Source organism: Fringilla coelebs, assembly GCF_963513975.1.
Source record: "Fringilla coelebs genome assembly, chromosome: 10".
NCBI lineage: Eukaryota > Metazoa > Chordata > Aves > Passeriformes > Fringillidae > Fringilla > Fringilla coelebs.
In genome coordinates this window covers 21,753,829-21,770,976 of record NC_140036.1, presented here as the reverse complement: position 1 = coordinate 21,770,976, position 17,148 = coordinate 21,753,829, and the positions used below count along the sequence as shown (strand labels likewise).

The window sequence follows — 17,148 nt, the reverse complement described above, 5'->3', positions numbered from 1 at the left end:
CCCCTTCCCCTGGGCCGCTTCCTATGCCCGCTGAAAGTCAGCGAGTAAAACAGCGGGCGAGCGTGAGGGGCGCGGCCGCCATTAGGGTTAGTTGGCCATAGGGCCTGCCCACCCCGGCACAGGCCGTAAAGCGCCGCGCTCGCACTCTTATATCCCGCGGTCACGCCCTCCGCGTTCCTATTGGTTAGAGGGGCGCCCTCCTCCTCTACCATTGGCTATGATGGGATTAAGGGGCGGGGGCGCGGCGGGTGGCGGGAGTTTGGAACGCGCCGCGTGCTCGCGGGAGCGCGCCCGGGGGGGAGCGCGCCCGGGGGGGAGCGCGCCCGGGGGGGAGCGCGCCCGGGGGGGAGCGCGCCCGGGGGGGAGCGCGCCCGGGGGGGAGCGCGCCCGGGGGGGAGCGCGCCCGGGGGGGAGCGCGCCCGGGAGGGGAGCGCGCCCGGGAGGGGAGCGCGCATTCCCTGCCGCGGGTCGGGATGCGGGAGACGCGGGCTGGGTCTGTGACACGACCGGCGACCCAGGCCTGGGGCTTGCAGCAGGATTTGGGGGCTGGTGCCTGGGGTTTGGAAAGCGGTGCTTGCGGTTCGGGGGCGGGTGCCTGGGAATTGGGGGCCGGTATCAGGATTTGGAGACTGGTGCCTGGTGCTTGTGAGCTGAATTTAGGGTCCTGAGCCTGCGTTCGGGTTCATCCCGTTCCACATGAGCATCCCTGAATGAGGAACCAGGCCAGTTCTCTCGCAGCGTTCCCCCAAAGCAGGGCTGTGCCAACCCCAGCACCTCCCTCCTCCCCGTCCCATGCTGTGTTGGATCATGGTTTTTATTCATTTTATTCATCTCTGCCTGACCTCTCTTTGTGCAGGGCGGATGCTCCCTGCGGTGCTCCCTGGAGCATTCACCTCGGACCTCTCTGCTGCCTCCTGTTCCTCTAAGAGGCTTTTGTGTGTTTGCTTTTCCACCCTGCGATTTCCATGGAAAAGCAAGGAGTTTTGCAAGTGCAAAGGAGTGTGAAATAATAGTGTAGAGCTCTTGGTTTTCCTGACTTTAGTGGTACATAAACTGTGCAGGATTGGTCTGGTAAAGAGCCTCTTAAATAAAAGTATTTTATATCTATTCAGAAAGATGTATTCACTGACTAAGAAGGGAAAAATTGTGCTACAGACACAGGCTTCTGCCTGCCTGCTCCCAGGTAGCTGTAATCTTGGATTCTTTTCCAGGAAGTGTTAAGGAAAATCTGTTATAAAAATACATCTATTTTAGAAGCATTTTCTGTGCACTGTGTTAGGCTCAGCCCCCCTGTACTCTGTCACAGTAATCTGCATGGGCTGGACATCACCGAGGGAAGCAAAGAGCCTTCTGAAATCCAAACTTCCTAGGAGAAACTCTTACTTTCACCTGAACACCTGGGACCATGTATTCAGCTTAATTCCAGGGGAGAGGCTGCCAGTAAATACAAGAAAGGACAGGAGTGGAAGTCTTTATGCCAACATGATGATGATTCATTCATGATAGATTTGGAGCAGAACTTGCCAATCCCTGGCAGCTCTGTGCCAAAATCAGGAGGCTGGAAGAGGCCTTCAGGACAATTAAACACTTGATTCTCAGCCATAATGTCATGGAAGGTGGAAAGTTTTTTTCCGCATTGCTTGGATTCTTAGTAATCTCTTTCTTAAGCCTGAGGCACACATAACATAATTTTTCTTTAATACCTGGTACAAGGTGCTTCTGAGCTCCTGTGACTTGTGAAGTGCCACTTTCAGAATCCATGTTACATGATCTGAGAGCTCACAGCTGTCCAAAAACTGGAAAATACCAGGGGCAAAGCAGCAGCCTTCAGGGATTGGTGTCACTGTGGGTGACACCTTGACTGGAGTCTGGCACACAGCCTGTGCTGAGACCTGGATACAGAGTGGGGGCACAGCTGGGCTGACACACAGAGCAGGCACGGCAGCCTGCTCAGGGGACAGCTCTGCCATTTCTTCCCCACAGCCCCCCATTTCCCCAGGATGGGACAGTCCCACACTTTTCTGGATAAGTACAGGAATCAAACAAAATGCAGTGGTATTGGACAAGCACTTTTCCACCCCAGTCTCCATGGCAACAACAGCATCTCTGGCCTCTCATCAATATCTTTGGTCAAGGTATATTGGGAATGTCCCAGGTAAATGATATTTGGAATGTGTACACTTCAATTGTGTGTTTTGTTTTGAAAGAAATACTGGGAATGCATTTCACCGGTTCACAATCCAGGCAACTTCAGCTCCTTGGAGAAGGTCATAGCATGCATCTTTCCGCCAGCTGGAGTTTGGCTTATGTTAACCTCTGCAAAAAGTAGCAAAACCACATTCCCTTCTGTAGCTTCTGCTGTTATTTCAGTTCCTGGTGCACTAGAAAATCCAGGAGGATTAGTCACTTCCCCATTCTCCAGATCCAGCGAGAGGCCTGCGGAGCAGACTGCCGGGTGTCACACGCTCCGTGCCCAGTTCCCAGCTCTCCCGTCCGCTGGTTCATCACCGTCAGGCCCTGCCAACAGTGCCAAACATTCCCTTCCCCTTGAAATGTCTGGTTCCCACCGACGCTGTCACTCCTGGTGTGCGTGGGGAGCGCCTGGCACACCGGGAGAGACCCGCACTGGGGTGACCTGCCGGCGCTGCGGGCGGACAGGAGGCAGGGGGAGGCTGCGGGTCCGGGGACGTGTGGCGGGGTCCGTGGGGTGCAGGTCCCGACTGAGCGCTGCGGGGAGGGGACAGCGGGGACAGACGGGAGGGGTCAGCGGGGGACGGGCGGGGTGTGATGCCATTAGGGGTCTAACTGGAAAAAACCTCCACCAGCGGCGTTTCCGTAGTGTAGTGGTTATCACGTTCGCCTAACACGCGAAAGGTCCCCGGTTCGAAACCGGGCGGAAACACCAGCCGAAGTGGCATTTTTTTTCCTCCCTCCCCTCCTGCCGGACCGCAGTACTGCTCTCGGCTTCCCGACCTCTCTGCCAGCGCTGTTTTATTAAAGCCGCGGCGCGGCCTGGCAGGAATATTAAACCCGTTTTTTTCCCGCAAATTCGCCAGCCGCCCCCGGTGCGGAGGCCGGAACTCGCGTCCCGGAAGCGGCGGCGGCGTCAGCGGGACATGGCGGCCTGAGCGCAGCGCTCAGCCCTCTCTCCGCTCCGCAGGTGCGCGGGGGCCGCAGCGCTCGGGCCGGGCCGGGGGGCGCGGGGGAACGGGAGGCAGCGGGTCGGGCCGGGCGAGCCGGAGAGGGCACTGCGGGCTCCGTCTGGTCCGACTGCGGGGCCGGGCCGGGGGCACCGCGGGGTTGCGGGTCCCGCGTCCCGTCCGCTGCCGAGGCGGCCCAAACCCCGGGCCCGGGGGCCGCGCCGGCACCGAGCGGGGACCGCTCCGGAACCCCGGGGCCGCTGCCCGGGAGCGGCCGCCCCGCGGACTGAGCGCTGGCCGGTCCGAGGCGCGGGCCGCTCCCCGGGGCCCGGGTGTGACACGGTGTGACAAGAACCGGGCTTAGCCGGGCTAATCCCGGGGGGGCCGGGAGCACACGGGCTCTGCCCGCGCCCCCGCGCTCCCCGCTGGAACCGCAGCGCCCCGGGTCGAGCAGCAGCCACCAGCTCGCTGTCCCTTGCTGCTGCCAGGCTGTCCTGAGTGAGCACGGGCAGGTCCGGACACTGACTCTGTTAAGGGGTAAGAAAGGTGAAATCTTGCATATAAATTTATTCTTTTTTTTTTTCTTTTGCTTTCGCAGATCAGAAAGTGTCTGCAGCGCGTTCTCAAGATGCAGTATTCCCATCACTGTGAGCACCTGCTGGAGAGGCTGAACAAGCAGCGAGAGGCCGGATTCCTCTGCGACTGCACCGTGGTCATCGGGGAATTCCAGTTCAAAGCACACAGGAATGTGCTTGCCTCCTTCAGCGAGTATTTCGGGGCCTTTTACAGAGACGCATCGGACAACAACGTTGTCTTGGATCAGACTCAAGTGAAAGCTGATGGATTCCAAAAGCTCCTGGAATTTATTTACACAGGAAACTTAAACCTTGACAGGTAACATGCTATTAAAGGGGAATAGGGAAATAAACTTTGTGGTAAGGCAGAATTGGATTTTTTGTAATAAGGTCTGGAGAAGGAAATAGCAGTGGATGTGATGAATATTAACAACTTGAAGTTCACCTGTTTGTATGCTTTAAAATACCCCATGACATGTGAGTGCCAAAATAAAGGTGTATTGTCTGATATTTCACTGAGTGATAGTCTCAGTCTCCTGCTGTTTCTGTCTGCTTTGGGGGAGGTTAAACATCCTGCATGATTACCAGGAGAGGGAAGGACAAGTGTGTGTTTGTGGGTGAATTATAGTAGTCCTTTTTTTCAAAAACGCACAGGAGCTGTGAATGTGATAGAGATCTAAGTCTGAGGGATGGATGAGGATAGGCACAGTTTGAAGAGTCACACTTGTTAAAATTTGCATGATCTCTTACTTAAAATTTTATATTACATTGCCCAAGAGGAGTCACAGAAAAAGTGTTTCCCCTCACTACTACATTGATTTTGTGCCTGTTGTGCTGCTTCACACACAGCGAGGATGGTTTTTTCTTTGCAGTGCCTTTTTCTCAGCAAAAGAGATTTATCTCTCATGAGGGAAGTGTGGCTATATAAAAGTACCAAGCCCATGATTTTTACTTCTTTCTGAGTGTCTGATGTCAAATGCAGCCTTAAAAACTTTTCATTTCTGAAGAGTGGAAACTCACACTCAATAATTTAAGTACACAGATCCAGGGTGGTTTTTTTAATTAGCTACAGGCATTAACAGCAGCAGAGCTGGAGTTGGTGATTCGTGCTTTGCCAGTTACATATGAGCAGAACTGTGCAGGGTTCTTGATGTCCATCTGTCCATCTTGCACTCACATAGTACAAGATACTGAAACAGTTGTACTCATATGGGGAGTAATTGTGGCAAGTTGTTTATTATTGTTAGAATGAGGTTGTTTACCACAAATCTCTCTTTTAAGTGCTGTAAATCCATAAATGCACTCATGGTACATGTTGCCACCTTTTCCAGATCATTTTTTCCTAAACCATCAAGGCATGTGTGGCAGGAACTGAAAAATAGAGTGTAGTGGTTTAAATGAGGATTTCCTTGGTATTCCTGGTTTCTGTGTGCAGCTGATACAGAATTAAGGCTGTTTGCAAATCGTTTTATAAAACAAGATTAATACCTGCCATGGAAGTGCTGAGGTGAATACACTGCTAGTGAATTACCTGAGACCTTGGCCAGAAGTTTTATGAAATGGTGTTTTATATATTTTATTTTCCAGTGTTTTATCCCTTCGTGCTGTTATTTCTGAGCTGTTTGGACCAACAAGCCCATGTCTGGCCTCACCACCTTACAAGTTGACTTTTAACTTAAAATTCTACAAGAGGCATGTAACTAAAATAAAATTCCCAGTTTGAGGATCTGCAGACCCCACTAGACACGGACCTGCAGTTCAGGAATAACTGACATTTTAGGGCCTTGTGGCACTACAGCGCTGAGAAATTAAATGTTGCTGTGTGTTCTCAAAGTTACATTTTCTGACAGTATAACTCTTCTGCAGCTCTGTGTCTGTTTGTGATACAGTTGGTGCAGAACAAATGTTTACTTTGTCCGGAATGTTTCACCCTAGTCTTGTTTCCTTGCAGCTGGAATGTTAAAGAGATTCACCAGGCTGCCGACTATCTCAAAGTAGAAGAAGTGGTCACTAAATGCAAGATCAAGATGGAGGACTTTGCTTTTATTGCTAATCCCTCTTCCACAGAGACATCCAGTATCACTGGGAATGTTGAAATGAACCAGCAGACCTGCCTCCTGACTCTCCGAGATTACAACAATCGGGAGGAGAAGGAAGATGCTGCTGCTGCAGAGCTGGTTCCATCCCAGGCAAAGAAAGCAGCTTTAGAAAAGAAATCTCCTCAAGCCAAAAAGCGAAAGAAGAATTTCAGCCCCCCAAAAAGCACGGAGAATAAATCCCTACACTATCAGAACGAGGTGGCTGAGAACACATCCTTTGAGATGTTTTTAGATGCAAATAAGCTGGCCACCCACATAACAGAGCAGGCTGCCCAGGGCAGTGATAACTCGGAGCTGCAGCTGGCAGCGGTGGTGGAGAGCGAAACGCTGGCGGCACAGGATATCCTGGCCCAGACCATGGCAGCCAAACAGAAACGGGGAAAGCCTCAGCAGAGCTGTGCCCTGAAGGAGCACTGCATGTCCAACATAGCCAGTGACAAGAGCACTTACCAGCTGGAGAGCTCGGGGGAGGAGCTGGACCAGAAGTTCTCCAAAGCCAAGCCGGTGTGCAACACCTGTGGGAAGGTGTTCTCCGAAGCCAGCAGCCTCCGTCGGCACATGAGGATACACAAAGGGGTGAAGCCCTACGTGTGCCAGCTCTGTGGGAAGGCCTTCACCCAGTGCAATCAGTTGAAAACACATGTAAGAACTCACACAGGTAAGCCACTGGCCGTGTCTCATGGGCTGTGGAGGCCTGGGATCACACACAGCCTGAGAGTGCAGGACTAGAAAGATTCTGACTTCTTCCTCTTGAAGTTTCATCTGCTGTTGCTGTGCATGCAGGGGTAGACCCAAAAAACATTAAATGTTTCAGCATCTTTCAGTATTAAATCATAGTTTCAGTAGGTAGACAGGACTTTATTAGTCTGAACATCTTGATATCTGGAAAGACTTAGGAGAGCTGGCTGTCCTTTAGCTCTGTAGAGTAGTGGAGTTGCCAAAAAACCACTGTCAGTAGAGCATAAAAAGTGAGCTGTACTTCATACAAGAATTTTGGTTGCTTTTTTTTAAACTTCAAAACTTAATATATGTTTGAGAACAAGAGTGGGGAAAAAATTCAGTCTTATAACTTGTCCCATAGGGTCTTCAGAAAAGGTAGGAGGTGATGAACAACTAATTGCTGGAGCCTGGGAAGTTCTGTGCTTGTCTTTCCATATGTTCTGTATGTTGGAAAGCTCTGAGCAGAGGTCACAGTTTTTCCAGGAAGCTGTGAAAATGTAGATGTTGAGGAACAGCTGCAGGAGAACACCTTGTTCTTCCTGTGACCTAGGGAGAGCGTTTCAAATTCTGTCAGCCAGAGTCTAAGCAAAGATTCACACATGAGGTGGAGCTTGATTGCAGGATTCAGGGACAGTGCTGGTAGGAATGCTGACTGTACTTTGTATGCTGTTGGACAAGCAAGAAAAAGCTTGATTATTTGTTCATTTTAAATATTCAGAATGTTGAACAGACATAACCAGCAACGATTCTGAATCTGAAGTGGCAACATTCTTAAAATAATGTGGAGAAGCTGGCACTATTAAAAAGATTATTACTTTTTTTTTTCCCCAAACATAATGTGTTAAAAAATAGTCCTGTTATCCTCTGTGTTCTAGCATGTTCCACTTCAGTGGACTGATTACAGGATTTTCCAAGATGTTATTTGTAAGAAGTATTAGAACAGACACCTGAGCTTTGGTCAGGTCATGGATTGCAAAGCTTTCTTATGTAAATACAGAGAGCACCAGGGTGTTGTTTTTCACCAGGGGAGAAGCCATACAAGTGTGAACTGTGTGACAAAGGCTTTGCCCAGAAGTGCCAGCTGGTGTTCCACAGCCGGATGCACCATGGAGAGGAGAAGCCTTACAAATGTGATGTCTGCAACCTGCAGTTTGCAACCTCGAGCAACCTGAAGATCCATGCCAGGTAGGTACAAGTGAGATCCTGCAAGTGCTTATCCTTGGGTTTATTTAAACAGAAACATTTATTCCAGTGTGAGTAAGAGTTACAAATGAACGTGATTTCTGCTTCTTTTCTTGTGGGACTTCTCTCACAATGCCTAACAGAATAATTGTATGGGTGTACTTGCTCATTAAGGAGGAGATTTGTGCTGGATGAATGTACAGCCTGAGTCTGGTATCCTTCTTTTAAACTACTTGTAGCACCAGAGAGGAGAGAGTTCTGTGGTGGGAAGTGAGAGAAGTTCTCACTGCCATCTGCGTGGGGCTTTCGGCGGTTTTGGCAGTAGCAGGAATGATATTCCTATGTTAGGAATCAGCATCTTAGATTTCAGCACCCTGAAGTGCCAAGCATGCTGAGTTCCTGTGGTGCATGTCACCTGAGCAGGGCCTTGGTTTAGTTCGGCTGCTGTGGGAACCACGGTTGTGCTGTGAGTTCTGCTCCCAGGACCTGTGTGTTCACGCCAAGCTCAGTTGTCGCCTGTTTGCCGTACCCCGGAGTGGTGGCAGGAGGAGCAGGGGACAGAGCCCTTCCCGTGGCTGACCCTCAGGCCGGGTGCTGCTCATGTGTAGCATCCCATGATCTCTCCCCCCTTGGTCAATCCACAAGTCCTCAGCCCTGGAAACATCAACTGCTTACCATAGAGTCATCCCTCCCAAAGGGAAAAACAGTCTCCCCATGGACTTGGTGTCTCAACTTCCTTGAGTTTCTCCTACCCCTGTCACTGGCTTGGTACCCCTGGTGGCCGCTCCCTACTCCTGGTGGCCAGGCCCCTCTGCCCAGCCCTCAGCCCTGCTCCCCACCCCTTCCCCTTTATAAGCTGCCTGCTGCCCATGGTTTTCCTCTTTCTCTGGGTTTGTCCTTCGGTGACAGTGTTACTCTGCTGGAGGAAACCCTTGCAAAAGAGCCTTTCCTGCCTCTAGCTGAGCCGGCTGCGGTGAGTGTTGAGTGGAGGTTTGACTGCATTGCCTGAATGTTAACTCAGCTTGCCTTTCGACAGGAGAGGCTTGCTGGGGACGAGAGATGGGCAGCAGCACCTTCCACTTTAACACCCGTGAGCATTTTCACTCAGGGGCCGTGTTGTTGCAGGAAGCACAGCGGGGAGAAGCCGTACGTGTGTGACCGCTGCGGGCAGCGCTTCGCCCAGGCCAGCACGCTGACGTACCACGTGCGGCGGCACACCGGCGAGAAGCCCTACGTGTGTGACAGCTGCGGCAAAGCCTTCGCCGTGTCCAGCTCGCTCATCACTCACTCCCGCAAACACACAGGTACAGGGCACCGCCGGCTCCTGGGGAGGGGCACGAGCCAGAAATCCACCTTGGCATTGTCCTCCAGCTCCTTCCTCATGTCATTTTTCCTCTGATTCCAGTTTTGGGAGCGCTTTGTGAGACATTATCTCTGTTTCGTTTCGTTTTGTTCTTGATGTGTGTTCTGGTTTATGTATTTGTCCTAGGTTGATAAGGAAGTGAGTTTTTTGGGAGGTTGTGGTCAAACCAATCAGTGCTCACATTTGAATATTGGCACCTGGTGTGGCCACTGAAGACTTGGATACGCCTCTGACAACACAGGGGTCAAACCATGACAGTATTGAAATAACAACGTGCTTGTGTTTCCTTTAGGAGAGAAGCCATATATCTGTGGCATTTGTGAAAAGAGTTTTATTTCCTCTGGAGAGCTCAATAAACATTTTCGGTCCCATACAGGTCAGTTTTCAGACAAGCTGCTTCCTGCACCATAAATTATAATCCGCTTTTACACTTTTGCCTTTAAAATACACTGTATTGGTCTGTATTTGAAAGTAGAACAGTTTCTTAATTTATGTATCTCTGGGTTAACATAATGTAAAGAAAATATTCATTAATTTTTTAAATAGCCTTCAGAGTAGTAGCTGTGCCACAGCATAGGTGTTGATGTATGGTCAAGGCTTTACTTAAAATGTTTGTGTCCTCTTACTTTTAAACTATTATTCTGGAAATTATTTTATTTTAATATAGACACAAAGTAATAGTTACTAAGTTGTATTTCAAAGTAGAACATTGAAATCTGTTATCCTATGTCTCTAACTGTATTTTTTTTCAACATCAAGATTGTTCTCACTGCCAAACCAATTTTTTTCAGGTGAAAGACCATTTATCTGTGAAATGTGTGGAAATTCCTACACAGATATAAAAAATCTTAAGAAGCACAAAACAAAAGTTCACACAGGTGAGTTCCTTGTGCAAAGAAAGGTTAAGAAACCACATCAGCTCTTTTGTCTTCCATGCTAAATAAATATTTTTGCTCCTCCAGGGCTAAAGTTAGAAAACAAAAGAGTTTTGGCTAGTAGTTGTTTTTAGGGGCAAAAGCATCTGTATCCAGCCTTGTTCAGCACTGGCTCCAAACTCCTTGTCCTCTGTCCATCCTTGTGTATTGACCATAAATGCCTTGCCTGTGTCATATGGAAGAGGGAATAAGTGGTGTCTGTGTACATCTGCACTGGGAGGGAGAGGGTGAGAAAATGATCCATGTGCAGAGACAGGTTGGAATTTAGGAAAGTCCCAGTGCAGCAGGAAGCCAGTGCTGAGGGCAGGGCAGCACTGAGTGTGGAGAGGGCCTGGCAGAGCTGGAGGGGTGATCTGGGAGAGCTGCCAAGGCAGGCCGGCTCTTGTGGAGAGACAGCAGGCAGCCAGGAGTGCCTCAGCCCTGGAATAACAGACTTTAAAGCATGCTATGGTAGAGGAAGGGTCAGATATCTGATATGGCTTAGTCACAGAGCCATCCAGGAGCAGTGGCTGGCTGCATTCCAGCAGGAAGGCAGCAAGGAACCCACTAACAGGGTTTCAATTAGGAGTAGAAGGTAATTTTTCAAGTGACTGGATAAAATCTGTAATGTATCCAGCTGGAATGAGTTAAAAAATGTTGTCTTCCAAAGAAGCTTACAGACAAATGATACTTTGTACACTGCTGTTTCAGTTAAAGGAGAATGCTTGGATGTGGCTCTGGTTCAGAGACTTTCTGGGGTGGAAAATCTCAAGGAAACTTCCATGATTACATTTTTTCCAGAGATACTTTGTTCACTGTGATGTTAAGGGTTTGTTATCTCTGTATCATGCCAAGTAGTGATGAGGTTGGAATGCATCATCCTTCCAGTTGTCACACTACAAGCAGCAGCAGATGTGATTCCCAGTGCTTATGCTGTAATTACAGCTGGCCTGGCTTTGCAGCACATGGAAGCACCAATATCCCAGCTGCCCAGGCAGCCTGTGACACACCAGCTGTTGGCTGTGACAGTCATTGGAAAGGGAATTCACAGAACCTCTGCACGAGCTTTTGTACATTTCTTTCTGGGTTTTTTTTTGTTGTTATTTCCACAGGACCTGAAACTTCTCCTGATTCTACTGCACTTGATAATTCTTTCAACGAACAAGAATCCATTCAGAGTCAGAAAAGTCCTTTATCAGAGTCCATAGATGTGAAACCCTCTGAGATGTCTTTAGCACTTCCTCTCCCCATTGGGACTGAAGACCATCAGATGCTGCTCCCCGTGACAGGGAGCCAGTCCCCTTCATCAGAAACATTACTGAGATCTGCTGTGACAGGATATTCAGAACCTCAGTTCATTTTCCTGCAGCAGTTGTACTGACAGAGCAGTGCAGAGCCATCCAGGTAGTTTGGTAGTGAACTTGGAAATGTTTGGTAGGATGAACATAATCAAACAACCAGTCATGCTCTCTGAATTGGACATGTGCTTTGTTTTCCTCTGTGTAAAGACACCTGTAAGGCATTTCCATTGTGCAGTGCTGGATTGTGCTAATCTACAATCAGATTTCTATTTGTGATTAACACTGATTTTCAGGAGATGATTCCGGCAACACACCTGCCTTAAGAATTCTCTGTTACATATATTAATGTACTTTGGAGTTCTCTTCCCATGTTCCTGCTGATTTGATGTGTCACAGTGTCATTTGAGAACAGATATTTAAAGCCATAGTTGATAGTTTAGGAAGATTAACCCAGAGTGTAGGGAGAAACCATAATTTGGATGTAATAGTAAGCCTGCACTGCAAGGTGCTAGAATGGTCCATGGTGAAGGCAGGTCAGTGCTCTGCTGAGGTCCTTGCATAGATTTGCTTCTGGCTGCCAGAAGTGCCATCTTCAGGTGGAGCCTGACCAGAGGGAAAGGTTTGGGTGTATTTTCCTGACAAGAAAAGTAAAGGAGGGTTAATTTTTGTCTGAAATGTGGCAAGTGGGAGGATCCTAATGGCATGGATACTCCTGGGTCTTCTTTCCAACAAATTGCCTTTGTTTGTTTGTTTATTTGAAGCGAATCCAACATTGTTGTATCTTGTCCCAGATTTATTTTTTACATCCTTAACACACCATGGGTTTGGCACAAACAGCAACAAAAGGAGAACTGGGACATGCATGTTGTAGATGAGGTGAAAAGATGCAGTGAGTTAATTAGTGAGGCATGAATCAGAGCTTGATAATCCGTTTGTTTTTTTTTTTTTTGCTGTAGTTCTGCTTCTTGTGCTAGACAGGAGGTACAAAAGAGGAGATAAATCCTACCCTTCACTGTGAAAATAATAAGTGAACACTACATGAGGAGGCATTGAAGAATAATACGACAGAGCAGATTGATATTCTTCCAGGAAAGGTTTTGTTAGAGTTTGACTGATTTGTTTTAATTAAAGTTTTATGTATTGTTTTACCTCTCATGTCACTTGCCCACAGTAACTGCACAAAACTGGTACCTAGCAAGGCCCAGGTAAAGACAGGCTTTATTACTAGCAACAGACATATTTAAAAAGCAACATTTTAATGTCTTGGTAGGGTCATAAAAGACTAGGTGACAGTAGAAGTACTTTTCTACTCCATTTTGCCAGTTTGTGCCATTAACAGTTGTAAGCATTATTTATGTAATCATCAAACAGTAATGAAACAGTCATGATACTGTACCAACAATGCATTTAAAGCTGTCCTTTGTTGGTTATTTACTTGGTGCTAGCATTTATTTCCACCGATGCCTTTGTCCAGACGCTGATAGAAGAGCATAGAAGATACCTCTGAATTGATTCCATTCTACGTGGAGTAATAATTAATCTGCACCTTAATTAAACAGACTTGTGAAAAATTTCTTGAAGGATTTCATTTAAAGAGTCTGAAAATTGTCCCTTGACTCCTGAGTGTGACTGTAATTCTTTTTTTCTCTTCCTCCATGTTTGTATTTGTAAAGTAGTAGACCTTTTGCTGCTTAATATTGATCATTTTAGTATGGGGCATGTCTATAACCTGCTGCTTGGTCACATTTTATGCTTTAATATATGGTAGATTTGCTGTTGAAGCCTTCCATGGCCAGCAGGAGTACAGCCATGTTCAACAGGAACATCCCTAATGCAGGAATCTCTCACACTGTCCCCATTGGAGATAGTTATTGCAGGGCCTTTAATTTCCCTGCTTGTCTGTCCCACAGCACTTATGAACAGCTGATGTTCATAATGCTGGCAAAAGACAAAGGATAAAGTTCTCTGGTATTTTATTTTTGGCATTTCCTTGTCTCCCCTCTTGTCTCTTTCAGCTTCTGTTGTTGGTGTAGCCCCTGAGGGATTCTTCAGCCTTTTAAGACTGAAGAACCACAAAATCGGGATCTTGACTGTGTGTAGCTTGTACTAAGCTTCCTCTTTGCTGCCTCTCTCTGAAAGTAGAGCAGAAATCTTGGCATAGACATAGGTTTAGTCATGAATACTGAGAAAGAAAACGCTGTACAACTGATAACTTGCATATTTAAACAGCCTTGGAAGACAAACTAATGATATGCTGCTGTTACCTGAGGAAAAGCAGCTCAGGATAAGCATCCAGGATAAATGACCAGGAGAGAGAATAGCTCAGGAGAGAAACCTAAACAATAACTACATTCCTACATAGAAAATGCATTCCATAACAGTGTTTGTTTGGACTGGTTTTATATTTCTAAAATTATAGCTTATTACTGTATTCTTAGATTTCAGACTTTTTTAAAAAATACAGTGCTTAGATTTATACAGGATTTGTTTAGATACTTATAACAGTAACAGTTGCTTTATTAGTCATTTAGTTTTCTTTATAGACAAGAAGATATTCATTATTTTTTACAAGACAACAATTTTAACCTTTCTTAATAGAATACAGAGGCTTGTAGTTTTGTCTTGGAGCAATAATTTAGTGACCTGCACTCTTGAGTCCCCATCTGAAAATCTTGATTTTTATCCTCATCTTTCATGAAGATATCTCAGCTGCTGAGGTATGAACTCTACCAACTGTATTCATTTACTAGAATATAGATTTTAAATAAATATATATAAATATATATCTATATATATATATTTGTAGGTGTGTTCAGGCTGTAGGTCTGAACCTACACCTGTACCTTTTGCCAATAGATGCATGGAAATCAGCTGCACATGTAAGTCCTAGGCTTAAGGGTTCTGGGTTCATTTTGAAGTACAAGGTTTATAACAGTATTGGTAATTTCTGTAAGGGATTAATATGGGAGAGCATGGAATCTTTTTAGGCTTGTGTCCTTGCAAAAGAAAAGAAGGAATTTCAATAATTCTATGAAGAGTAATACAAAGAATATGACATGTTTTGTCACACTGCTATTTCAGTCAATTTTGCACTGAAGTTGGTGCAAGTTTTGCCTGAATAGCTTATCTGCATCTCTAAATCTCTAAATTGACTGTTTGGAAGTACTTAGGTGAGAATAGCTCCTTATATCACATTTACTTCTAAATTAGTGCCTCTAAGTGGGCACAAAGCATGACAAACTTTCTGAAATCATGTGCTGCAAAGCAATTTTCAAGTACAGTCAAGTCCCACATGAAGGATTTCAGGGCTGTGATCCCAGAGAGGCTCAATAAGCCTTGCAGAACTAAGTTCAGATAAGGACTAATAACTGATTTTTTTTTTGTTAAATTATTTTTAAAGTATCTGCCATGTATATACAATTTTTCCTCTGTTATTTGTATATACCTCAACTCTCAATTTTATAATCCCCTGGGAAGGGAGGGAGTTGTACATATTTAGCCTGAAGTGTTTTATGTTAGACTTTAATAAACTTGTTTTATAATTTTCCCTCACCTTGTGTCTCCTGTTTATAACTGCAAGGGGTAGCAACAAAAGCAGGAGGGAACAAATCAGACACAACCCCTGTCACCACCCTGGCACAAGGACCATGGGGGCCCCTGGAGCACACAGTAGGATTTGGGGGATCTCTGCTGCACCCCTGCCCTGCTGGATCAGTCACTTGCCTTCATTTGCCTCCCCTCTAAAAGTGGGGGGAAAATGCTGCCTTTCAGCAAGGTACAGTGAGGTCTAAAAGCTGAAAAAATGGTTTTCAGAGCAGGATTATGCTTGCTTTAGCCTTTGAATAACTCAGAAGAACATGGCAAAAAGAATCTAGCCCAAGTAAATTCAATCATTCCAAAGAACGCAAGAGACATCTTCTAAGAATTTCAAGGTCAGAGGAAGGGAGAAATAAAAGTCTCTGGCAGGGGCCTCTTGAAGCAATACAGGGGTTTGCACAAATAATTAGTTTGCAGGAAGCTGTTTATACAGAATTTGGTAGGAGTTACTCTGCAGCCCTTTCTTACAAAGGAATATCAAAGAAAACTAAGACATGAGCTGTTTTTATGGATATTGTCAGTAATGAACAGGGCTTTATGGGCTGAACAAGCTGCTGTTAAACAAGGGTTCAGATAGAGTGCAAATACTTCAAACACATACAGCAGCACTTTTAGATGCCATTTTACCTGATGTATTTTGACTGTGATATTGTTACCATCTTATCACATCATTAAAACCAAAATACTGCTGTTGGTAGAGTTAGGTACCTGTTACCACCTCAGATTAACAGATGTCATTCATACAAGTAAATTAAGACTTAATTTGAGCAGTGAAATTAGATTGAGCTTCATATACCTGACAAGGGAAAGAAAGATACATGGAAAAAAATACCTGAGTCTTGTAGTGGTGTTTTAATGAGAAATTCTGTCACCAGTGTGTCAGTACTGACACTATCAGAGTGGCACCTGCAATGATCCAGAGCAACAGCACTCCGAAAAGTACCAACACAGGCTTATCTAATTATTTCATAATTTAGGAAATTGGAATTATTTTAGGAATTTAGGAAAAATCTGGTCACAGCAGATTCTTCTCAAACCATCATGTTGGGTGTATCCCCAACTTTAGTTCTTGTTGCTGCATCATGCCTGCTGAACAAGACTTAAAATACAAGCTCCTCTCTAGAGCTGGGTGTTCACAGGGTGGTGTATGGACTTTGTGCTCAACACAGTGACTGCAGGCTGGGAGGGCCCTGTGCAGGTGTCCAGAACAAACATTCCTGCTCTGGGCTTATCCCTGAGGATACCAGGGGCTCTTGGAGCAAGAGCCTGAGTAATTTGTGTTTGGGGGTGGGGCAATGAAAAAAAAAAACAACCAAAAACCAACCAAACAACAACAAACCTCCACCTTCATCAGCTCTTGCAACTGCCCTGGTCATTTCAGCTGGGGAACACGTGTCCAAATATCTTGGACACTACCACAGTGATAATGCAGAGTCAGAACAGCAGCAGTTTCCCAGCTATTTGTACTGAAATTACTTTCTTACATTCTTCCCTTTGCTCTTGTACATACACTCACAGATCATTCTGGTACTTTATGCTAATATTTAACAGGCGCATTTAGAGGGGCAGAGAATTGCATTCATGAAAGCCTTGGAGCAAAACTCTGCTGTCCTGTTTGGACAGAGATTGATTCCCAAACGTACACAAAGTCTGTCCAAATCATTACACAATGTTTACCATTACATACATGTGTTGTCTTACTCATGTGTAGGAATTGCCTCAGGGCTACGATGATACAAATGTTTTTAGGCAGTTTTCATGAGATGAGAAGAAATGATGGCATCAGATTTGCTGGTGGTTTCTATTTGTAGTATGAGAAACAAGTACATGCTGCAATTTAATCAAAATTCTATATATATCCCAGCAAACTGGGTTCAACAGCTTAAAGTTCTAGCATGGCCATGGCTTAGTGCTTAAGTTCACTTACCTTGGTTTAAAAAAAGTCACCACTGGAAGATCAGAAGGTTGCAATTGCTAAGGAAAAGGAAAGAGTTCATGGAGAACAGTGCTAACAAATGGATTTACCCAAAGCTCTCAGCTTCAGCAGGAATCTGACTCTGCAGGATAGCTGATCTGCTGCCCAACAGCAGTCCTGGGTGTTGCTTTTGGGTACAAACCTTTTCATAGTTACAGACTTTTAATAGGTGGAGCATGATTTAGCAAGAAATTTTGAGATCATTTGTTTGATACTTTCTCTCTGTTACCATTTCAAGCAGGTGTAGATTCCTCCTAGACTCAAACCCAAAAGAAACAACAT

The 17,148-nt window shown here is 46.0% G+C and overlaps 1 protein-coding gene across 1 annotated transcript; it reads left to right on the top strand.

The window, feature by feature from the left end:
• The first annotated feature begins 3,070 nt into the window (after positions 1 to 3,070).
• On the top strand, positions 3,071 to 14,789 carry MYNN (myoneurin). The gene is made up of 8 exons (XM_084212008.1): positions 3,071 to 3,160; positions 3,739 to 4,034; positions 5,667 to 6,472; positions 7,560 to 7,719; positions 8,842 to 9,020; positions 9,372 to 9,455; positions 9,871 to 9,957; positions 11,106 to 14,789. The coding sequence occupies exons 2-8, from the start codon at positions 3,769 to 3,771 to the stop codon at positions 11,372 to 11,374; spliced, it is 1,851 nt and encodes a 616-aa protein (XP_084068134.1). The 5' UTR covers positions 3,071 to 3,160; positions 3,739 to 3,768; the 3' UTR covers positions 11,375 to 14,789.
• Positions 14,790 to 17,148: the final 2,359 nt, after the last annotated feature.